The 25,221-nt window shown below is 34.4% G+C and overlaps 1 protein-coding gene across 3 annotated transcripts; it reads right to left on the minus strand.

Annotated features, from left to right (window-relative positions):
* LOC110820227 (RNA cytidine acetyltransferase 1-like) lies at window positions 1-23,428 on the minus strand. 3 transcript variants are annotated; one of them, XR_015816487.1, is made up of 28 exons: window positions 23,180-23,428; window positions 22,794-22,928; window positions 22,575-22,666; window positions 22,050-22,221; window positions 21,798-21,920; window positions 20,775-20,948; window positions 20,398-20,508; window positions 20,157-20,290; window positions 19,963-20,056; window positions 18,468-18,566; window positions 18,196-18,332; window positions 17,960-18,057; window positions 12,992-13,115; window positions 12,828-12,915; window positions 12,628-12,727; window positions 12,495-12,547; window positions 10,609-10,785; window positions 10,479-10,516; window positions 9,006-9,099; window positions 5,532-5,711; window positions 5,314-5,422; window positions 4,881-4,950; window positions 4,286-4,433; window positions 1,699-1,827; window positions 1,282-1,407; window positions 760-825; window positions 353-663; window positions 1-214 (listed from the first exon to the last, which is right to left on the minus strand). XR_015816487.1 is itself a non-coding variant. In XM_088211764.1 (27 exons), exons 2-27 carry the CDS (start codon window positions 22,896-22,898, stop codon window positions 406-408), a joined length of 3,099 nt encoding a protein of 1,032 aa, XP_088067890.1. In that variant the 5' UTR covers window positions 22,899-22,928; window positions 23,180-23,428; the 3' UTR covers window positions 1-405. The 3 variants fall into 3 exon arrangements, 2 of the variants coding, with proteins under 2 accessions (XP_088067890.1, XP_088067891.1); XM_088211764.1 differs by having other exon boundaries at window positions 1-663; XM_088211765.1 differs by having other exon boundaries at window positions 1-663; window positions 22,794-22,947.
* Window positions 23,429-25,221: the final 1,793 nt, after the last annotated feature.

Below are 25,221 nucleotides of genomic sequence, written 5' to 3' on the forward strand. Positions count from 1 at the left end.
TACAAGAATAAAAAATTAGTATAAAAACGAATTTAAATATTTAAAATATTACAATGACAAATTTAATATTCGGACCGATATATATATATAATTGAATAAATGACAAACCGACCATATTAATTATCAAAATTTAACACTTACTACAATTTGATTCCTATTTAGCGCGTTCTTATTAGCGTTATCGTTAACCCTTTACCTTCACCGTCTCTAAAACCTAAAAGAAATTTCCCACACAAACTATAAGGACTTAGTCCACTTACATTTATCAAAATTTCACATAGAAGTATGTTGTGATCAAAAAAATATATATATATAGTTGCAGAGAAACAATGCTTTAGTATAATTTAGTTACCTCTCATCTCCACACCATGCATTCACTCTTGGTCATAATATTATCGACCATGGCTAATGTCTTCTTTTTTTATTTGATCTCGAGCCATTTTCGTCTTTACTTCGCTTTTTCAGGCTCGTATCTGCTCCTTTCTGCTTTCCCCAATGTTTCTCCATCTTGCTTCTGCTGGATTTCACGCTAATAACGCCACTTGAGGACATCTTCCCCCCGTTCTGCAAAGCTTTCTCGAAATCAGCTTCCTTGTCTACAATGGCATACTGTTGGAGCAGTTCGGGATCTAGCAGACCCTCTGTCTTGCTTTTCATCTCCTCCTGCAGACATTTGTTGATTGTTATAAACCCCAGATTGCAAGGAGAAAGACAGTCTTGACTGGCAAAGGAAATGACGATAAAGTCTGTGGAGCATACCTCAACTTGCTTTGCTGCTTCGTTGAGATCGTCTTCGAGGGATATACTATGAGGTTCTAACACTCTCTGGAAGAAAAATGACAACAAAGGAACATTGAGAGAAACAAATTCTTGTGATATATTCAAACATTTAAGCATTCAAAATGAAACAAAAATTTTGAAGGATAAATCTACCATTTGAGAAAGGAAAGACAAGTATGTTAGTCCTATATATATATATATAGCTTATATGTAAGTTCCATTCAATCAGTTTGACACATCTACTTGGTTCATGTCCCCTTGAGTACAAGATCTAAACGTGCTTCCACTCATACGAAATGGTATTCAACTAAGTTTCCATATTCAGACGTTGCTAAGTGAGAGTAATATGAGAAGAAATGTAGAAAATATCATTAAACCAGATGACAGACGTGAAGCTAGAGAAAATACAGAAGGGGTAATATCCTATGCATTTGAAACAATCTTCTAAATGAGGACAAAAATTCCGAAACGACAAAAATTCCAAAAGCTCTCACAACTTACTTCCTTTAGTCGAGGCATTGCTGATTCAATCTCCTTTGATGCAATTCCATTCAAATATTTATAGAACTTCTTCATAACCTTCATAAACAATGAGAATAGCTGTTGCCTTTCTAACTTCATTTGTCCCTGTCAAATAACAGTTCAACTGAGAACAAGAGAAGCAGATTTCTTGCAAATTCAAGATAACCAAGACAATCACCAATCCACCAGTGTGGTTATTTTAATCAAATAGCACTGGCTTTTGATACTCTTTTCACCAGCCACGATACAAGTTGCAAGGTGCTCAGTAGATAAATGTGTTACTTTGGAAGTTAAATAGAAATGCAAAAATACAATACAGAATAAACACGTGAATCTGCCTAAACGCCGACTAATTTTTTGTTTGTGCAAGTTCAACAAACAAGGAGATAATCAAACCTCGATGAAAGAGATGCCTTGGTCCTGCAAGCCCACGCAGAGCAAGACGGAGGCCTGAACATATGATAGTGAAACTGGAAGCTTCTCTTGGAAATATAGAAGTGCAAGCATTTGATAAAGGTCATAAGTCTGGAAAAGACGGAAAAAATAATATTTAGAACACAAAAAATAGAGCAGCAACTGTCCTCACATAAATGTGTTTTTTTCAGATTTCTCCTTCATGGAGGGATTCACACAGGTGCTAATCTCACATTTGACTTTAGTGAAAGAAATTTGAAGTATTAAGTTCTTATGAAAAACTTACTTTCTACCGACCAATTTAAAAAATTTGCAGTTACATATTTGAGTAGAAGTTTTTATTTAAAAAAAATAAGAACTTGCTACACTTCAGTTAAAATTATATACATGCAAGGGAAAATAAATGCTTCAACCTGTTAAAAGAATAACAAATTTTTAATTTAATATGAAAATAAATGAAGATGAAAGTGCTTATTTTTATTTTATTAAATTTTTTTAACTTAGAAGCGGCAAGCAATTAATTGGGAGCTTTTTGCAATTTTCTTTTTTCAATTTGAAAAACAGGTAGATTTAATTGGCTAATAGCTTAAGGACAACCTCAAACAGCTAATATGTCCATACTTTCTTTGATTTAAATGTTTTACTACAAACAGTAACAGTAAAAGTAAGTACAATAATTCCTCTTTTATTGGGAAGTTCTAAAAATGTGTTTGTTAAAAAGAGTATGTAATTAGATTAAAAGACATTAGAGTAAAATGCACACTAGGTAATTAATATAATTAATAGTTTTTTCCTTTTCTATTCTATAAAACTTGTATATAAGATTATAATATTCAACAAAATACACATTTAACCATTCTTCACATGGTATCAAAGCCAAGCTAAAAAATCCTTAAACTTTTTTATAAACTCTATTTTGTCTTCATTGATGAAATAAGAAAACTGCAAAGAGGTTGTCCTTCATTGTCGGTGACCACAACCCTAAAGCATAGTTTGATAGATTTACAAGGGTGGGTGATGACAGGTTCAGCATACAAGCAAGCTCAAGGAAACTACCCTATTTGTCAAGCATTCTGAGACAGGAGTTACCGCGCTCCTACTATATGTGGATCACTTATTGTAATAGGGGATGATAAAAAAGAGATACTGATGTTCAAGTAATGTCTACCTAGAGAATTTGAAATCAATGAGCTAGGTAAGTTGAAGTACTCTTTGGGAATTGAAGTTTGCCTACTCAAAATCAGAGATCTTCATCTCCTAGTAGAAATACATTCATGACCTATTAAAAAACATGTGGCAAACTAGCATGTAACCAGCTAGTATTCATACCAATCTCAACCATAAATTTTAACTAGCAGAAGAGGATACACAAGTAAATAAGGAGATGTATCAGAGATTGGTTAAGAGACTGATACACTTGTCACACACAATACTCGACATCGCCTACACAGTATGTGTTATAAGTTAGTTCACAGCACTAAAAAAGTACACTTACAAGCAGCTTACAAGGAGGTGCATTACCTAAAAAGGTCACATGCGAAAGAGGTCATTTTAAGAAAGAATGACAAGTTGCTTTTAAAAGTCTATATAAATATAGACTACACATGGTCAGTGGCGGACAAAGGATCTACCAGCAATTACTATACCTTCCTTGGAGGTTGTTTGATTACATGGAGGAATAAGAAACATGAAGTAGTTGCAAAGTCGAGTACAAAATCAGAATTTCGAGCAATGACTCAAGGAGTATATGAATTACTATTGCTAAAGAGAATTTTAGAAGACCTGAAAATCAAGTAGGACAACTGCATGGATGTATACTGTGACGATGGATTAGTCATAAGCATTACATATATCCGATGCAATATGACAAAACCAAGCATATTGAAATTGGCAAGCATTTCAATTAAGAAAAGTCATACAGTGATTCAATATTTCCGTATACATGCCGACCAGCTCACAGCTTGCAAATGTGTTGACTAAAAGTCTAAGTAATCCAACATTCCAGCCTATTATTGGCAAACTGAGGATAGACAATATTTGTTTTCCATCTTGAAGGAGAGTATTAAAGAGAGTATATAATTAGATTAAAGGATATTAGGGTAAAATACACCATATGTAATTAATGGTCAATTTCCTTTATATTCTAGAAAACTTCTATATATAGGACAGTAGTGTTCAATAAAATACACATTCAAACACTCTTAATAGTGTTGATAGTTCTTCCATTTCATAATATTACTCACTTACATTTTTTTTTAATGTATACTTTCACTTATGTTTTATTGAGCAGAGAGAGAAAACACAGTAAGCTGATAAGAGAAAGCAATAAACTAATAATATTAGCTTTCCTGCCCCCCAGCCCCCTGAGGGGGGAGAAAACACACATGCAAGATAAACAAAATAAAATAGAAAACCCACATACACAAGCACAACAACACAGATTTGACAACAGTAGATTGAGGATCCTAAAGACATTTTTACAAGATGGATTTCTTCCCAATTTAAGCGTAGATGTAAATATCTAGTTGGGTAAATATTTGTCATTGCAATCATCGTCTTGGGTTCTTACCGAATTAAAATCAGCAAGATTGTCTGTATAAGCGCTAAGCCGCTCCATGTCATATGGCGATATAATACCATTGAGTGACCTTAAACATCCATCTGTGCATGAGTCTGGAGATTCTACCTCCATGAAGTTGATTTTAGGATCCAGGACACTGAATTACTCAAAGAACACATAAGCATAGTGAAAAATAAATATTAGGATAAACTACAAAAAACATACAAAATATTTTCCATTCAACAACCCAGAAAATTATTTTTAATTCAACAAAACCTGAGGGTAGATTGACACAAACAAATACTGAACCTTTTGCTTCTAACACTGTCAAGCTGCTTCTTTGTCTTGCTTTTTCTTTTTTTTTTTTGAGAAAACCAGGTGCTATTATATGTAGGTGAAAGGCAATGTTTTAAGTACTAAATGAAGTCTTGGCTAGGGGCATAGAAAAAAGGGGGTTAGGTAGGGAAGAAGTGGTTGGAGTCTTAGCATGAAAAGATTAGTTGGTTGTTCATTAGATTGAAACATAGTCCCATGTCTCAAATATTTATTTGGCAAGGTCTGCATTAACTGAAAGTGAATAGGAGGAAAAATTTTTAGCACTGACCTCATTGCAAGTTTATACTCCATCTTCTTGAATTTAGTACACAGGAGTCTAGAGAACTTTACCCTGAAATCTAAGAATAAGAAAGCAAAGTGTCAAGCAAGGAACCGAAAAAAAGGCAAACAAAAGATTATACAGGGAATGATGGATAAATTTTAAAAAGTTCCCTCTTCTTGTATTAAAGAAGCACCCATGTGTGAACATTTTGGTTAAACTTGTGCTAAAAAGCTTGACTGCCTAACAGTCATCTGAGATATCTAATAGCGTAATAATATAATAGCCATCAAATATAATTATGAGATTCTCAGCTTTTTAATAGTTAGTATGGATATTATTAACTGAAAGGCATTCTCGTAATAGAAAAAATTAAAATACGGAACATTGTAGTTATGTTTAAGTTAAGAGATGTTTTTGTAACTGAATAAAAGTTGCTCACCTTGGTAAAATGGACCAAAAAAGCCCCAGTCATTAGATCCACTGACTTCAAATTCATCACTGTTCAATGGTTTTAGTACCATACATGTGTGTTCACCAGTCACAGAACTCTGATACACAAAAAATTTTGAAAGGTCAAATTACAAATAATCCTCCAAATACAGAAACAAATAAGACAAATTACACAGGTTGATCAATGAGGCAGAAGATCATCTTAACTGGAATCTGGCTGACATAGAATGGGGCAAATTTATGCTTCCTCCAAAAGCGAAAAAGGTCCCGGGTTAGCCCAAAGGAGACACCAACATAATGCAGCTTCTCAGGCTTCCGCTCACGAAGATGTACTAGCAAATGTGGAAGATCTGTCCTAGGTTTAATGTTTTCTTCAAGTAATGAAGCCTGCATGTATAGGTTTATTGAAGTACGCAACAAGAAACCATAAACTTATGATACATGATATAATAACTAAAAGAAAAATTAAATTTAGGGCTTTCTCATATGTATATTATGAACCTCTATAAAATAACAAATGCTAAATCATGGATGGATGAAAGATTCAGTTTGGTCAAAAGTTTGAAGAGAAAAAGTGGATAGTCAGCAGTAGAAACATGAATTGACGGAAGACATAATTTGTTTGCAATACTTAACTGAACACCCAATGAAATGTCATTCAAATGGCCGACATGATCAAAGTATACTCAGTGAAGCATTGAAATGTTAATCTCAGCTAGCAACTGTTAGGGTCTCAAGTATGGTATCTGTTTAAAGATAGGCGGACTGGAAATCCAGCAGCAAGTGCAAGGCTTGGTTGTTTGACTTTTGACCTTAAGGGGAGAACCTTCCATCCCTAGAGAATCAAACTAATTTCTGTCAGCAGTTGTTTATCTTTACAAATCATGTGCAAAACTTATTCTCATCGATCCTTAAAAATTAAGCCAAATTCTCAAACCAGCATATCTAAACTCCTATACCAACATTGTACCCAACATCCAAGCTAGGAAGTACTAATTAACTTCTATCCACATAACCAATTGGAATAGATTCAGTCAATCTCCAAGGAGGAAGGACGATGGTTGATTTCCCCACCCGCCCAAGCCAAAACATGACTTCAGAGTCTTTCTGCTAAAAACAAAGCCCAATTTCCATTTTCACCCATGACACTGAAGGGAGAATAGCCTGGAATTTCCACTTTAAACACAACAACCTATCTAATAGGGAATCTTCAACATGTCATCCTTATTTATCCACTTTAGACGCCATTCAAATTTCATCCCAGCCAGACAGCAGATCCTGGCCCTTGAACGATCGCGGACGTATACATGTAAGTCATTGTTCGATCACCTTTTAAAAAAAATCTCGTTTGTTCTCCATTCAACTTGCTAAGGTATTTTAAAAATCCTCAATACCTTCAAAGGTTGAGCTATTTTCATGAATAGCCATTCATCAAAGGCTAAACACAAATGAGATGCTCCAACTGTGTCGCCCTCACCATGCCTTGTCCCTAGATATTTGGTAATGAGTCTTATGAGGAGGTGAGGCCCACTCCCACCTCTTCCTACATCACAATGTAGCATAGAGGACATGGACAAAATTGGTGAGATTGTTTGGTCTGAATTGGATGATGCCTCCCAGTGGAAAGCTTTATTGCTTATGAAGTATGGGTGAGGAAAGAAGTTGAGTGTCTTTTGCAAGGAGCAATTTTTACCAGACTATGGTGTATTTGGCTAGTAAGGAACTGGAAAATTTTCCATTATTGTACTACTTCCTTGGATGAGATATGGGATAGGACTACTGTCATGGCAACTTTCTGAGCAAAAGCGCATGGACATTTCCCACATAGTTGCATTACTGCACTCCACCAGAACTGGGAATCTATTATCTATACCTCGTATGATGCTACAATTGTGTGACTGTTTATTTATTTATTTTTCTTTTTAGACTTATATTTTTCACTTGGTTCTCTCTCTTAATAATAGTTCTTCTATTATCCCAAAAAAAAAATGTTGCCTTCTCGTGGGTCCCTGCCAATAAATTGATATGCTATAACTGGACCCACCATTTCAGACATGACATTACTTATTCCTCCACCCCCCTTTTTGTCCTCAAGGGACATTAAAATAACAGGCTACTATATCTGCAACCTTTCCAGAAATCTTGATCCTGCCTATGGTGTAGAAAGCAGCTCTCCCTTAGAAACAAGTGGAAGAGTAACAAGCTATCTGTCAGGGAACCCCTTAGGGTTTATTACAGAAAGAAGGGCAAAAAAGGAAATATGCACACAAAAGGGCAGAACAGGAAAAATGAAGAACTGGAATTAGGGTTGACCAACCCTAACAAGACTCCACAGCCGACACCTCTGCTTTCCAAATCCATCCTGTAGACAACGCTGATCACCATCATCACGCGATTCCGACCGCGCAACTCCAGTAAGCTTGATTTCGCCTTGAATAATGAATTTATTTAATATATTTAGGCCTACAAAAAGGGCTCCTTTCATCAATTTTAAACACATCAAAAATCAATAAAAAAGTCTACTATTTTCTCCCTTGTTCGTTCTTCTTCTTCTCCCTTAAACTTTCACAAGGTCAGAGCCATGTCTAAGGCTTCTGACACTACCATACCTGCAGCATTCCAGAAATCTTGATCCTGCCTGTGGCGTGGAAACCAGCTCTCACTTGAAACAAGTGGAAGAGTAAGCTCAATAAGTTAATTGCTAAAAATCTAATAATCATGAAAGAGACGATGCATCGTGGAATCCTCAGGCAAGTCAGGCCTGTAAGCAGCGGGGCCAATTCTCTCCAAAACTTTAGAAGGACCATAGAATACTTTGAGATGTTGACAAGTTTAACATGTTCAAACAAAGTCCTGGACTTGATGTTTGAGTCGTCTCTAATAGAAATAACTCACTATGCACTTAAGGGTTTTTGATACCCTTCATGTTCCTTGCTGTGAATAGGAGAAAGAATAAGAGGAATATTTGTAGAGGTAGGCAACAAAGGAAACCCATTTCTTGTAAGATAGTAAACACTTGCAGAAGAGAGGAGTTAGTAATTTCCTCATTGATTGAATGAAAAATGTCCAATTGGGGCATTAAGACGGCCAAAAGAACCCTCCCACCCTCATGTTCCTAAAAAAGAGCATCAACCACCATATTTTCTTGCCCTGCACAATAATCAACTACGGATGACAATTCCAGTAGCAATCGAGACGGACCACCCACCCCAATAAAGATTTTTTTTTATTTTTAAAATGTTCAGGTTGGCTTTATTGGAAGTGTTGATATGGATCGGTCAGATCAGGTTCGAATTTGGTAGTTCAATGCCTGAATCCAATTCGACCTGCATACACAGCCGATGCCAGTAAACTGAACAGCTCGAAACAAGTATGCTATTTTCAACTTGACAATAACTCTTTTCTCAAAAATATCGCTGTACATCTCAAAATTATGTGGAAGATATCAAGTACATGTTAATGTTTTTTGAAATAAATATTAGAATTGTGTGGAAGATATCAAGTACAAGCTAATGTAACCACATCTAGTAAAGCAAGCCTATATGTATATGTAACACTTATAATCCCGAAGCATATGTGAAGTCAGAAGAAAAAGATTCAGAGCAGGCTTAGCTAATAAAGATACGAAGATAAATGCAATTCTCATGAGACATAAAGTCAAGTGTAGTTCAAGGAATGAACCTTTTCTGCAGCTTCTGTGACTCTGACTTGTGGAGTTTCAACATCCTCTTCAACATCCACTTCTGAAATAGGAGTCAACTGTCCTTCAAAGTATCTGCAAATATTGAAACTATAAAAATTTTGCCATTTAAAGAAACTTTAAACATCACATAGAATCAACTCCAAAACATATCCAGATGTCAAATCCTGCCATTAAGCTCCATACATCACCCATTTTTCCGAGAAGTATTCTTCTCATGTCACTTTATCGTCGACCAGCAGCATAATAAAGAGAGTTAACTGATGAAGAACGGACTAGTAGATTGACTATTTGATAGACAAGTAGTCAATATCTAGTAACTTTCTAGGAAGAATAAACAGAAATCTCAGAAGTATTATTAATGTGGAAGTGATTATAATAGACTGGCTTCTTAGCTGTTGATAGGCACACAAGAACTACTGACAAGCTAATCTTAACAAAGAAAAGGTATTAAAATACTCATACAGGCATCAGCCTTGTTAACCCATTCAATTCTAGACTTCTATCTCCATCTGATTTCCTCTTCAACAATAGCCTCCTCACTCATTCTTCATAGAAGAAAACGTATGCATTTGATCCTCAATAATCACATTATCAGAAGCCAACTTATCCATAAAAGAAATTTGCTCAAGATTCTCCTTGCGAACACCAATGTCACTAAACACCTCCTTGTTCCACACCATAAGCTTATCTCTCACATCCTTAAGTATTTTATGAACTTGCAGCCGTCCAACACTTTCTCACCCAACCAAAGTACATTTGGGTTGTGGTAAGATATAGAGGTACTAAATTTAGGTTCAAAGGGAGATAGGTTTAGTAGTCGTACACTAAATTTAGTCGAAGTTCCATTGGATAATTCATTAGGTTCATTATTTGGGACTTTTTTTTTCAGAGAAAAAGAATGCATATTAAGTATAAGACACCAAGAGGATGTTGACATGTTTGTTAAAGCATCAAAAACCTTCCCAAAATCATCCCACGTATATAAATCATGCCCCAGAATTAGGGTCCCAAAAGTATGTAGCAACCAATTCCTAATTCTGTCCAAATTCCCCATACACCCATCGAACGCTTTGTTGTTCCTCTCTTTCTACACCACCCCAAAAATAGTTAGGAATGACCTTTACAATTTTCAAATTCTTACAAACCCCATCCCAAGCCCAAAGTTCATTCTAGTTCATTATTTGGAACATACGTAATATCTATTAGTTCTTATTCTTTTCCTATGACAAAAGATGCAGGATTCAAATTCATTTTGTAGCTACAAGAAGATATCAATATTCATGTTAAAGCAAGTAATCAATATGTTTTATGTTCCAACAAAGAAGATGTTTTTCGCGGAGTCTTTCTTATACTTGGATACCTACCCCCTCCATTCTATCTATAATTAATTTTAATTTTGAAAGGAAGTTTGTTAAAATTTACTATTAGCATTGTGTCAAAGATGCACATACCTTGTCAAAAGTTCAACTGCAGCAGAGCCATATCCAAGCTGAAGTAAACCCGATTGAAAGGCAGTTAAAAAGGTTTTACAAGAATCTAGGTCAACAAACAGAATTAGGCATCTGTAAACTAGAGAATTACCCTCATAGCGCTAGGATGGGTGGCAATACGTACAATGCGAGCACCTGAAAGACTGGGAAAAACTGTATCCCGAAATTGTTCACAAAATTTCCAAGGTATTTGGTCTCCAAAAGGTTGATGGCCATCACTCAAACTTTTAATTGCAGATTTACGAGATATCTGCCCTTCAAAACAGACCTGTGAACAAACTAACAAATTAAATAACAATATTAAGAACCATAGAACTAATACTTACAGTAATTACAGAAAAATTTCCATAGAGTGAATGCATCTCCTGCTGACATACAATGAAATTCATGAACTTTACCGGTAGCTAGAAACTAGGGAATTCAAATAAGCATTTTCAAACAATAGAAACTTTACAAAGATGAATTTATGCAGGACAAATTAGTCTTAAGTTGAAAATATAGCTTAGATATCACATCTAGAGTCTTTTAAATGTTATACATAAAAGGTCTCAAGCATCATACTTAACAAGTATGATTGCATCACAAATTATAAAATATTCAGAGAATTCTAAAGACTCTTTATTGAACAATTGGGCTTCTGTCAAAAGTGAGATTACATAAGTTACTTATAGTGACCTCCTTTTCCATCGTTCCACCACTTCAACTGCTCGTTTGTGCATGATTGCAACCAACAAAGAATTATTGTGTCTACCATCTGTAAGTGATGGATCATTCTCTTCCCTAATATTCCACTAACTCATGTCCAAAAAAAAAAAAGTTCCGCACACTCAAAGTTTTTGAAAAGAGGATGCTAGAGCAAAGTTGACGGAACTAACAACTAAAATAAAAGGATTGCCTCAAAATTACTTGAAAACAAGTCTTAACCATTGAAAAACCAGATTGGAAGAGGTAAAACCAATCTAGTAGAACTAATCTACTCAAACCTATTGCGGAAAAGGTCAAAGCATGATAAATTTGACAACGTCCATTCACGGGTCATGTGCATGAAACAGATTTTGGCCACAAGGGGGCGATATGGTGAGGCAGCAACAATTTGGGCTCTTCACTGCGAGTGGCACATTTTTTGGTGGATTTAGTGGTAGGGATTCAGGTATGGGCTGTTTGGACTTGTCTGAAGCCAGTTTTTGTGGTGTCAAGGATCACCTTCTACTGGTTGTGGTGATCTTCAGCAGGCATCAGTGAGCTAGCTTTTACGCTTTCCAATGTGGGTTCTTATCATTTCCGATGGTTACAACTGTTTGGGCGTGAATTTGTGAGCATTCACAGGAACATTTAAGCTCTAACGCTTAAAAAAGTAGGATAAAGTTAATCTGTCTGATAAAACCTAGATATCACACCTGAGGTCACTGAGATACCACACCTAGAAATTTCTAGACATCATACTTAAGAATTAGATTACATCATGCAACCACAAAAATAGGAAAAAATTTCCCAGAATGTCATTATTGAATAATTGGGCTTCTCTCAAAAGTGAGATTATGCAAGGTAATACTTAGGTATTACACTCTCAAAAGTGATCCTCCCAAAATAGGATTAGACTAAGAAATATTAATATTAACATTATTATTAAGAATATTATCACAACAAAAAACATAAATTAGATCCTAAATAATTAAGTTTGTAAATAAACTAATAAAACCTTAATCTTAGAACAATAATCTGTAGATTAGTTTTAAAGATACAAAATTTTCAATCACTAATCTATTTAGTTCATATCCATTCTCTATCATAAACATTTCGTTGTTTTTATCAATCCTCAAATTTACAGCTGGTTGAATTCACTTTTATTGACATTCCTGAGAAAAATAGATTATAGATGAATCAACTTACTACATAAAATCATGCTAGTTAGACTGTAACAGAACAGAAATGGCAAAAATAGTTGCTAATTGAGTCCCAAACAGTAAAGATTAAGACCTGGATAACACACAAAATATCAGGAAGCTGATTTTTGGACTCATCAACAGGACCTGCATCAACAAAATTAATTGAAATCATTCTCAAACTCCAGTAGATATGTAAAATTCCTTTCTAATGAAAAAGGTAATACCCAGCAACACGAACAAATGGTGAGCCGGAGCATCAGCCAATAATTGTAGATCATTAGGAGAATTTTTGTAGTGTGAGGAGACATATAGAGCCATCATCCGCTGCAAGATAAATATGCTTGAATATCTTTCCAAAAGTTTGTCGCTTGATGATAAGAAATAACAGAAAAATACATATCTGCTTCACAAAGATTTAAATTACCTGCAAAAACAACTCACTATCTTTGTGATAGGAAAAGAGTGTATCCCGATTGACATAATAGAGATCACATTCACTTGGTGGCGGTAATCTACAGACAAAAGGAGTGGGAATCAGTAAAAATGTAAGAAAATTGTTCGGCAACCAAAAGTATAAACGTTTGGTACCTGCTGATAGTAGGCACAGAATTTGTAACATCCAGACAAAGTAAAGAATTAAGCCAGGATTCTATCGGATCACCAGAAGCATATCTAATAGATTCATTAAGTTCTATCTTTTTAAAAAGGCGACCTGCAATCAAAGATAACCAAGCACTAAGCAAATTTCCAAAGGAAAAGTACATTAACAATATTTAAATACACCTTATGCCTGCATGAGTTGAAGACATGGAAATTAAAATGCAAGACAATCTTCATACCTACTGTCCTAAAAAATTTCAAGCAAAGAACAGGAATCAATAGCACAAAAAAAAGTTCTCGGATTTTTATACAGAAAAAAGGCATATTGGAACGAAAAAGAAATAAAACTAAGAGGACCAGTTATCATCTTTTTTTTTTAAAAATAAAAGTTAAAGTAAAGTATTATTAACATTGTACCAAGGGGGTATTCCCAATATATAAGATAACTACATATCAATCAAATGGTCAAAAACACCCCCAAAATCATCAAGCTCCCTAATGTCATGAAGGACCAGTTATCCTCCTTGAAGAAAGAGAACGAAAAAAAAGAAAAAAAAACCCAACTATATTCAAAAGATGATAGTCGGAAAATCTCTGTGCAAAATAGACAAAGATAATATTTAAAATACCGCGTGCCTTTACCCTAAAGGACACCAAAGAAACACCTCATCCCAAAAAAGAGAAAATGAGATTTGTTATCATTGAAAATCCTCCCATTTCTATCCAATCAGATCATTCACAGCCCAATAGAAGTAGCCCCATCAACCCATATCTACTTCTTCCTACCAACCCCATGGAGAGAAGAAGACAAGTTAATCCAATTTGCTTGGGAGAATTCCACTCCAACCCACTGAAATTCAGTAAGCAACTTCAAATAATTTCATCTTGCCACCATGTGGTAAAATATAGATATTCAAACATCTCACAGATACAGCATATCCAAAAGGTCTACAATATCAAATCCATCTTGAAAGGTATGCTTTTGAGCAATATACTCAAAATCCGCAAGCAATGATCTCTTATGTCAACAAAGGAGGAGAAAGAACTTTCAAGTGCTCTCCTACTTCTTCCTTTCAAAAATGACAGAATATAGAAAAGGGAACAAGGGAGGCTCATCTTTTTTTGGACCCTAGAGTAATTTTACCATCTCATTCCATGAAGGTAAAGATGGAAGCTCCTAATTTTGGTGGAACAAGAGATCCTGATTTCTTCTCCGATTTACTTAACTCAATGGAAGAAAATCAGTATGTTATGTCAGATGAGTTCAATTTGCCAAGAGGATTTTGGTAGGACCTGCAAAAACTTGGTGGTATAGCATTGATGAGAATATAAAAATGAGACAACCAACAATTGAAATATAGGATGAGATGGAAGTCATTCTTCGTGAAAAATATTTACTTCCCACCTACTTTGACAAACTTCATGACCAAACTTATATTTTAACTCAATGCAGTATATCAATAACTGAGTACACACAAAAGTTTACAGAATTAAAGGAGCAAGTTGGTAGAAGATGATAATCAGGCAGCAACTTTGTTCAAATGATTGCACTAGTAGGTAATATACAACAAGCTCCAAGTAGGGCTATTGTGGCAAAATCAGCTTCCAACACACCTAATACTAGAGGTGAGGAAATAGCCTCCTTCAAGTGTGGAAAGCCATGCATGCAGGTATCAATGCATAAGAAAAACAACTTCCATATTGGAATCGAAGAAGAAGAAGAAGGAAAATTAACAAATAAGAATGATGACGCTTCCTTTGATGATGATGCCTTAGTTTATGATAACTGCTGCCACGAAACTTCCCTTGTGTCTGTAGTCAAGCATATCCTTGCAACACCTAAGGTTGAGGAAGGTGATTGGCGTTGCACTACATATTACAGAACTCTCTAATTTGTGGGCCTAAAGCCAAAAAGCTTGTCATCCATGGTGGAAGTTCCATGAATGTAGCGTCCACCTCAACCGTAGAGTGCCTCAAACTTCCCACCCATACAAAATAGCATGGATTGATAACACAATAATTGTGGTAACTTTAACAATGCCTTGTTTCTTTCCATAGTGGTAAATATATAGACACCATTCGTGTTATGTCATTCCCATGCGTGATTCATATTCTTCTTGTTCGTCCTTAGCTACATGATTGAATGTACACTACACTGGAAGAGAAAACACATTCCTTTTATATGGAAAAAGAAACATTCTCTTGCAACTCATGAGTACAAAAGATATCAAAAACTTTAAAGTTGGGAAGATTAAAAAACTTGCAACTAGTGGCCAAGCTAAAAAGAAACGGTTATACCTTTTGTTAAGAAATGATTTTCACCCTTTATATTTCCCAAAAAAAAAAAAAAAAAGTCTATTGATTTGGTTCCTTTACCACTAGATATTTGTCCTAGCATTGAGGTAAAAGATTTTGCTAAATATATACATGACATTTTTTTGGAGATAAAAAGTATAATGTATGTATTAACAAGGTACCAAAACGGGGGTACCACCCATGTACAAAAGATTTACAAAAGAGTTAGTGTATCAATGACATTCTCAAAAACCTTATCTGTAATAATGTCATGAACTAACAAGGTGATCCCAAAATAGTAAATCCATCTATCTCTTAATCTATACAACCCACTCGCTTTACTATCAAATGCTCTATCATTTCTCTCTTTCCAAAGAACCAAAAAAACATTCAATGGAATTAAATTTGCTATATTTCTTTTTATACTTAATCCCACCCAAGCCCAAATTTCTCCACAAACAGGACCCACTATTACTCAATTAATCCCTAGAAGACCATAAACCGTGTACCATAGACTGTATGCAGTAGGACACCACAGCAGTAGGTGATTGCGGGATTCCTCAGCCTTCAAATAGAGATAACAACCATTGATTAGAATCTGACCTTTGTATCTAAGTTTGTCAATGGTTAGTATTTTCTCCCAGCAAGCCTCCCACGCAAAAAACACAACACGCGGGGGAGCCTTGGTTTTCTAGATTTGCTTACAAGGGAAATTTTGAAAACCTTCTGCAGCACCATTAACCAAAAATCTGTAATAAGAGCTGACAGTGAAAACTTCCTTCTCCTCCAAATTCCAGATGATTTGATCAGTCGAAGGCTTAACCTGCTGTGAAGCTAAAGTCTTTAGCATGTCTTCATATTCACTGATTTCCCAATCATTCAAATTTCTTGATACATTGATGGACCATTCAACCAGCATGTTCTTGGACTGAGCAATGCCATAAATCCTCGAAAATCTTCTCATAAGACAGCCATCATCAAGCCAATCATCAAGCTAAAATCTGATCTTATTACCTCTACCAAATTTCCACCGGGTACACTGACATACATGAGATACATGTAAATATTAGACGTGAAGTGCTTTAAGTGACGACCTTTGCCAACTTAAAATAAAAAAAGACTTGCTGACTTAAATGAGAGAGATATGATAATGGTACGCATCAAACCTAGAATGTTTCTTAAGGGAGATTACGAGAAACTCCATTAAACCATGCCTAGGAAAATTCTCAAGAAGATGAGCTCAAATGCTTATGTTCTTGACTTGTGGAAAGATATGAGCATAAGGTTTTCAATGTTGAAGATATAACCTCATATCAAGGAATTGAAGCTACTGTTTCTCATAATCATATTCCTCGTCGCTTAACAATCACTACAAACCTCAGGAACGAGATAGAAGATATTGTTGACTATTAAGAGGTAGCTATAATGAGAGTGGTACTTATCACAACTTTCTAGTAAAATGGAAGGGGCGTCCTAAAGTTGATTGTACTTGGATCACAGAAACTAACCTCAAAAGGATCAAGCTTTCCATGCATGTTACATTTTATGATTTCAACTCGACTAGAGTCGAGTTTTTCTCACTCAGGACGAACTAATGGCATATAGACATAGTAGTAATTTACTTAGGTTATTTTTATTTTTTGAGATAAAAGTAAGACGATATATTAAAGAGACGCCAAGGGGGCGAACCCGTGTACAAAAGGAATTTACAGGTCGGTAAAAATATCAACAATATAACGCAGATCATCAAAAGAGACAAGGTTATGACCAAGAAAAATGGAACCAAAAAAGTGCAGCCATTTGTCCTTGATAGAAATAATGTTAGTTTCACTTAGGTTATTTGTATGTTTTCTGTTTTATTTATGTTTTCTTTTACCAATCCTTTTAGTATTAGTATTTCCTTTTTTATTAGAAGCAGCATTCATAACCTTCATTAGTTTTCCATTATTCAGTAAAGGCTTATTTGACCCCCTATAAAGACATGAATAACCTCTTTGAGATCATGATTAATTCAATAAGAATTTTGAGAATTTCTTACTATTCTATCAAATTTTAGGCATAATACCTAAAAACTCTATATGTGATATTAGGTTTCTCCCAAATTTCTAAGCAAGCAAATTAGCCTAATTTGTCCTATCAAAAATCATAACATCTTTCATGATCTTTTTTGCTAATTCAATTGCTTCACCTATCCTCATACTTCCAAGATTATTGCTTAATTCTTGCTGATTCAATGGCTTCACCATTTAATATTTTCTTTATTCCTCACCATTAACCTGCAAAACTCTGCATTGGAGAGACTCATGTTTCTTTGCTCCGCTACCCACTACAGGAAAAAGAGACAAGAAAATGGGACCCCATACAACAACCAACAAGAGACATATCCCTCAAGCAAAGACTCCAATCTGCCCTTATGGCCTTGAATTATTCCATTTTCTTCTCCTTCCCCAAGATAAAGCAGGGTTCATGCGAGTGGAAAATTTGGTTCACCTGACTAGTATTTCCCAAAGCAACTAAGATCTCAAGAAATCAGATTAAAAACATATTTTGGCATGCACAATAGTACTTCTAAATGCAATCAGTAGAAAAGGCCACTGACAGCAAAAGTTCTGCAGGCATAATATCTGTACATATAGCTAATAGAGTGAAGCTCATATATACCAGAAAGACTGTCCTCTGCACCCTTCGCAGCCATCTGACTTTGCTGTTCCAGTTGCTGCAGAAGTTTTAGGGATAAAGATCGGCCAGTACCTTCATAGCTTTCCATAGAAGAAATAAAATTATGAGTCTTGTATTAAATCATGATTTACCTCCGAACTTGAGAAAGTGGCAGGGAGCATGTTTATAGTTGTAGAAAGAAATAACCCAACAGTTAATACTAGAACAAACTTGCTTACCCATTGACGGTAGATGAAAGAAACACCAAATAAGGACCAAGCAAAGACTTCACAACTGGTAATGGAATAGCTGCTGCTTCATCAACGACTAGCAACTCGACTTGGGAGAGCTTTTCATGTTCATGTGGCTGTATGTACTGTAAGAATTTGTTCATAAGATAAAGACAAGATTTATGAGAAACTAAGGAGAATAATAGAACTAATCTCACACAGCAGAAACTGTGGCATCATTGTAGGACTAAACAAGTGGTGACATAATACATATACTTAACCTGAATTGTTTGTCTGTGATGCTTGTAAATATTGATCCGCACAGGTGCTTTCTTGAACTCGGGATTTACACTCTTCACAATATCATAATCAAGATGTTCCTGGATATGGAGGTTGCAATAAGAAGTTTAAAATGAATTATTTGAACGCAAACAGGGTGGTAATCCATTGATATCTCTCACTTAGAAAATTTTAAAAAACTATAAATAACGCAAGAATGACTATGTAGAAAAAACAAATCCATATTTATCTATTTGGGACAGAAGGCTTTCTGTGGCCTTTATTTGGGCTAAGGCCAAGTTTTCTTTCAAAGAAGGAATAAGGGGGCTATCTTACATTTTTTTTTAAATGAAAAGAGATATCATTCTAAAGGTACCAAGGGGGTACCACCCAATATACAACAGTTACAGCTCAATCAAATAATCTAAAACCATCCCAAAATCCTCAAGATCCTGAATATCATGTCCCAAGAATAAAGAACCAAAAAGATGAAACCATCTATTCTTGATGCTGTTAAAATCATTTTCTATCCCCTCAAAATCTCTTGAATTTCTCTCTTTCCACACAACCCACAATAGAGATAATGGGAATCAGCATTAAATATTTGTTCTTCTCACACAATCTAGCTCAAGCCCACAATTCATCCTTAACCGACCCCGTTATAACCCATTTGATTCCCAACATTCCATAAATGGAAGTCCATAGATCAGAAACCGGAGGACACCACAATAATATATGGTTACAAGATTCATCATAACATTTGCACATATAACATCTATTCACCAAGCATCTCCCCCTCCTCATGAGCATATCTATTGTTAAAACATTTCCTCTGCACGCTTCCCATACAAAAAAAGCCAATCTTGGAGGTGCTTTAGTCTTCCATACTTGTTTAAACAAAAACACAGAATCTGCATTCACCTTTCCACCCTGAAGGTAACAATATAGGGATTTCACAGAAAAATCCCATATTTCTCCATCGTCCACTGTTTATAATCATCCCGACCCCCCACTTTTAATTCAGATTAAAATCAGACATTTCTTTTTCCTCCTTTGTTTCCTTTTATGTGGATACCTTATCGTCCATTCTTTGTCTTCTCCTTCCTTTCTTATTAGTATCTCGTTTCTATTAGGAAAAAAAAAAAGAATTTTATTCACCATTACATAGTGGAAAGATAAATTTAATGGCTTATAAGTAGACAGTTGAGGTTTACTTTTTCCAGAGTCAAATTGCCCAAGCACAACAAATAATTGGCACAGAATCATGGAATCACCTACGTCCATCACCAAATCATTGAGTCAAGATGCCGTAAAACAAAATTAATTTTTAACCATTACTATGATTCTACTGTAAAATCACAGGATCACCCCTGCACAACCAACACAGATTTCATAAGAATAGAACCAAATTGAACCAAAAACATGTTATATTCAAAAATATAAAACCAAAAACATGTCCAGGCAGAAGATAATGAGAGAAAGAGAGAGCAACTGAACCTTATATTCAATAGCATCAAAACCCTTGCATACAAATTCAAACAAGGTTTTCAAATTCTCTGGACTTGGTGCAGTTACAAAAATATTAGAATACCTGTATGAGAATAATAACAGAGTTTAATAAGGTTAACATGAGAGTAAACAGTCAAAATTATAAGAGATCAAACAAAGGTACAATGAATCAAGCACGTTACCCAGAAGCAACAGCACCAGCAATTGCTAGACCAAGTGCAGCTGATTTTCCACGGCCACGTGCAGCAAGCAAAGCAACAGTGCTGCGTAAAGTCTTATCCAGAATTGCATCAAGAAAAGTAATGACAGCTTTTCCCTGCTCAGACAAGAAAATATTATCTCATTTCCACAGAACACTTTATAAGGCATTGGTGTTTATCAGCCGCAAGAATAAAATAAAAGGCACACATTTTCAGCTTCTACCTGATCCAGCGTACAACACTTGTTAATCAATGGACCAGCAGGAAAATCATCATTCAGTTGTTCTTTCAAATTCTTCAGGTCCCGTTCAGCTTCTGAAAGCCCCTCCAAATCCTTTCATCACCAGCCAGCAGAGCAAAGAGAATAGTATATAAAGTTAGAATACTTTAAAATCAAATATCTAAGTTCTGATTGCACAAGCTACTTATAGTCTTCACTAGTATTAGATAAATTAACTTGATAAACAGTTTGCTTGAGTAGGAAAATAAAGAAAACAGCTTGCACCTCCAGATTTACCACATAAAATCACAGCAAGAAATAGAATTTAGCATCTAAAACTCTAGTTGCTCATTGCAATGTTAGAGGAACCAGAAAATTACCTCCTTCACGGGGACGGGGGTGATTGATCTTATGTGAGATGAAATTGGTAAAATATTTAGCTCATCGTCCATGATAACACATGCCTTGTTTGATGCAAGTGATAATAAGAAGCGTTCATTAAAGCGCCCAGCAGCTTCAAAATGTGATTCAGTACGAAATCTATCATGAACATCCTGAGATTAACCAGTTTACCATTAGTTTATTTTCCCTTTTGTGATGGGCCTCAATGTTAAGTAATTGATAATCCATAGATGAACAAGTCATGGCCCTAGCTCTTACCAGGACATCCCCAAATAGATAATTAATTAACAATGAACCTTACAGCAACAAGCAGGCAGGGAGGATCAATGTTAAAATAGGGATAAAATAATGAACACAGCACATATTCTCTACAAACTTTTTTCATCTTCTTTTGGGGCCAGAGGAAAATTGTTAAGATTATAACAGAACTCACAATTAATTAAGCATTTCAAATATACCTCTGGGCAAAGTAATGATACTAAAGAGCCCTCCATACTAAGATTAAGGGCATGAATTAATTGAACCACCACCAACTCAAACATATTCTAACACCGCATACAAATAGGAGATAACAGAATCAAATACCACTGTCAAAAAAATATATTCCAATTAATTTTACTCAAGAGAATATAAAATAGTTATCAATGCTATAAGCAAGATAAAGGGTACACATGCGTTATTAGGCGATAATAAGGTAAATTTGAGGTTGTTAGGCCACAAAAAGTATGAACCTTTCTGGTATTATGTTTCACTTATCTTCATAAAATAATTAAAACCCTTTTAGAATAAGTGATTCTAGTATTTTCCCAAACAAGCCCAAGGAAAATGTCAACTTCCTGAAAAGTACTATCTTTCTATTATAAACATCAGAATACCTCTGCATTTCAAAGTAAAACAAAATTACAAATTACAAAAGAACATAAAAAGAGAACTTAATAGCTATTTCCAATATTTCTCTTGCTCCTTTCAACAAATATGCAAATACAGAAAATGTAGCATACCATGACCATGGTGTACAGGCTGGTAAGCGAGGAGAGAGAACGAAGTAGAAGTATGATTAATCCACCACCTTCAACTGTTTCTATAGTTCTTGCAAGGAGATTTGGTGTCAAAGCCTCAAAATCCTAATGTCAAGGCAGATTCAAAAATTGGGAGAGATATGGCACAATACTTAGTAAAAACATCGGAAAGAAAACAAAATGGATACAAGCTGCCGGCCTAAGTGAATAACAAAGCTCAAGATGAAATAATACCTGTAATATGCACATTCCGAAAGTATTTCCAAGAATTCTTTCAGAATCTTTGTATAAGCAATATGTCAATCCCCCAGTTTCAACAAAAAGAGAAAAAGATTCAACTCTATCTGGATCCAGCAGACCTCTCTGCGTCAACTTCTTTATTTGCTTCGCACGTTTTTTCTTATGACTGCATATATATAATCAATTTCCATCATGTTTTTTATAGTCTAGGCAGGAGGTTCATTCAATAACAAAGCAGTATCTAACAAAGTAAACCTATATATATTTTATTTCATAGTCACCTCTAACTAAGTTTATAATCAATGAGAGATTTCAGTAAAGCATGAAACTTCTACATTTTCTTTTCACTCATCTAATGCTTTAGTTAGTAACCGACTCAGTTCCATGTCCTTGTATATTTACATATATCATTTAACTTCCGGTTTTAAAGACAAAACTTTTAGTGCATGAATAAGAAGACAACACCTATTCTAACTAAATGAAACTTTAAAAAAATGAAGATTAGAACTAAAGTTGAACCTGCTAAGTTCAAGTTTTTCCTTGTAAGCCCACAAGACAGTTGGCCTGGACTTGATCACTGCCTTGCTCAGCATGTAATGAAGATTCACAACCTGCAAAACATAAACAAAACTAACATTAGCAACCAAGTCGTGCTTCGGGGAAAACAATTATAAGTCAGACAAAACCAAGAAGAACCAAATTTGTTACCGAAAAAACAGAAAAGTCAAGAAGGAGTACCTGGTGAAGGGACTTGTCCCCGATGATCAAGAACATAGAACGATGTCGCATTTTAACGCCATTTTCTATCAGAGTCCTGATTCGCTCATCTACTTTCTTCCTCATTTTGTCTTTATTTTGATTTTAACCGAGTCTCTGTAAATAACAACACAAGCTTTATAAATAGTTAGCATTCAATACACTGAGGTAACCTTCCTATGATTTCTTTTCTCCTAGAATCTACTGCGTTATAGTAAAGAAAGACGCAGCACGGAGACGTAAATGAACAAAAACGAGAAAGAAACTAGTAACAATAGCTACCAAGGAAGCAGATAAAGTTTCGGTACCAGATGGAGCTAGAACACTCGTCTAAACAAATAATTCTTAAAAATTGAAGAATAATGTACCAGACGAAGACGTCGTCGGACTGAGGCTGGTGCTTCCGAGCTGTGTACAGTAGAAGAGGGAGACGTCGCAGAAGGAGGCGAAATAACTTAGGAGGACGTTTAGGCGAGCTCGCGAGACACTTTAAAGCCTTTGCTGACAGAGGAGGACGAAGCCACAGGGGAAGCAGAGAGAGATGCAGAGGGAAACTCTGCGAGCAAGAGGAAGAAGAGACTGGAGCTGGCCGTGTGTTAGGGTTTTAGTTTAGTGAATTGGGTTTAACGGGATGATTTGGGGATTTTCCAAATTATTATTTTAATTTTAATTTTTAATATTATTTTTTAGTTTTTAAATTATTTGTTATGTTAGAAAGAGTTTGAAAATCATTTTTTTTAAAAAAAATTAATATTTTTAAGTTTTTAAATTTAGTTTAATTTGTAATTTTTATGATAACAATTTGTGACTTTCAAAAAAAAATTCAACGAAAAATCATATTTTCAAATAATTTATAAATTTTTAGACTAAATTAAAACAAAAAAAAGACAAAATTACAATATAATCCATAATTTATGAACTAAAATTAATAAATTATTCTTTTTATTTGTAATTATTTATACGAACGTCGGGGATCAAATTATAATAAAAAATTTAAAAGCTGAACCGTTAAAATATTAAATATTGAAAATTACTTTAATAATTTATTATATTTTAAAAATATATTATCATATTAATTTTATCTTAAAAATATCTTTTAAAATATATATATCTCTTGTAGCAATTATTTATATTATTGAATAAAATAATTAGACCAAATGGATGACCCAAACCTACTTAGCCCAATTTAATTAGGTTGGGCTAGTTATTATATTATTACAACGAAATTAAAACTAGTTCGAAACTTTGAAGATTTTGAAAAAAAAAATTCGACTCGATTAATTACTTTAACTAATAGTTTAAACTCAAATCTAATACGTTAGGTTGAATAGATAAAGCCCGACCACATCATAGTTTCTTTAGGTTGAATAGGTAAAGCCCGAACACATCATAGTTTCTTTCTTCTTTCTTTAATTTCTAAAAAGTAAATAAATTCGAGTATGTATAAATATTCTAGTATGTATATAACGTGGTTCGAAAAATAAGTTTATACGTTAAATTGAGTTTGATATGATCACTATTGTATAAATTAATATTACTAATTTATAATTATTTTAAAAAAAATTAAAAGTTTAGGAATAATTAGTTGTGAAAATTAGATAAACGAGAGAATTTGATGAAGAATTAGTGTTGAATGAGAAACGGGTATGGATATTCGTACCTTTGTTTTTCTTCATTTTTTTAAGAATACCTTTTAAACCGATTATTTTATGGCTATCGTGAGGGATAATATTTTACTTTTTACTTTGTAAGCCTTAAAACTCTTAAATTATAGTTGTTACGGATTGTAAAAGCTAAAAATGATATAATTTATGATATAAATCATATTTAAAACGTAATAAATATCATTATTTTACGGAAAAAAAAGAGTCAGATATGACCATAACGACAAAATGATAATCATTTGAAGAGTAGCAAAATGAGATCTTATGTTATGCGCATAAGAGTTTTATTGTACAACGAATAAGTATTGAGACTACTCTTACAATTCAGACATTCTTTAGGAGTTCTATTAATTTTTAGTGATGGAATATGCATCATACTGTATAAGAGAATAGAGAATTGAAGTCGTTCTAAACTGGATCAAAGAACAAATGTGATTCAATGACGTTTTTATCATTATTTTTAGCAGAAGATCACAATAATTTTTGACACTTTCACGAGTGAAGAAAGTGTAAATAGTCATTAGAAATAAAATTTTTACTTTGTTTACACTTGTTGTGTTTTCTATTTAACTAAACTTATTTTTTTTTTGTTTTGATCATATATTCATTACAAAATTTACATACTATGTATAATCATTTACTATAAATATATAATCCACTCGTGAATAAAAATTACATTAAAAATTTTTTCATAAAAAACTCCTAAAAGACAATAATTAAGTTTTTCATGATATATATTAGAGCAA

Source organism: Carica papaya, chromosome 9 (assembly GCF_054855325.1).
Source record: "Carica papaya isolate Zhongbai chromosome 9, ASM5485532v1, whole genome shotgun sequence".
NCBI lineage: Eukaryota > Viridiplantae > Streptophyta > Magnoliopsida > Brassicales > Caricaceae > Carica > Carica papaya.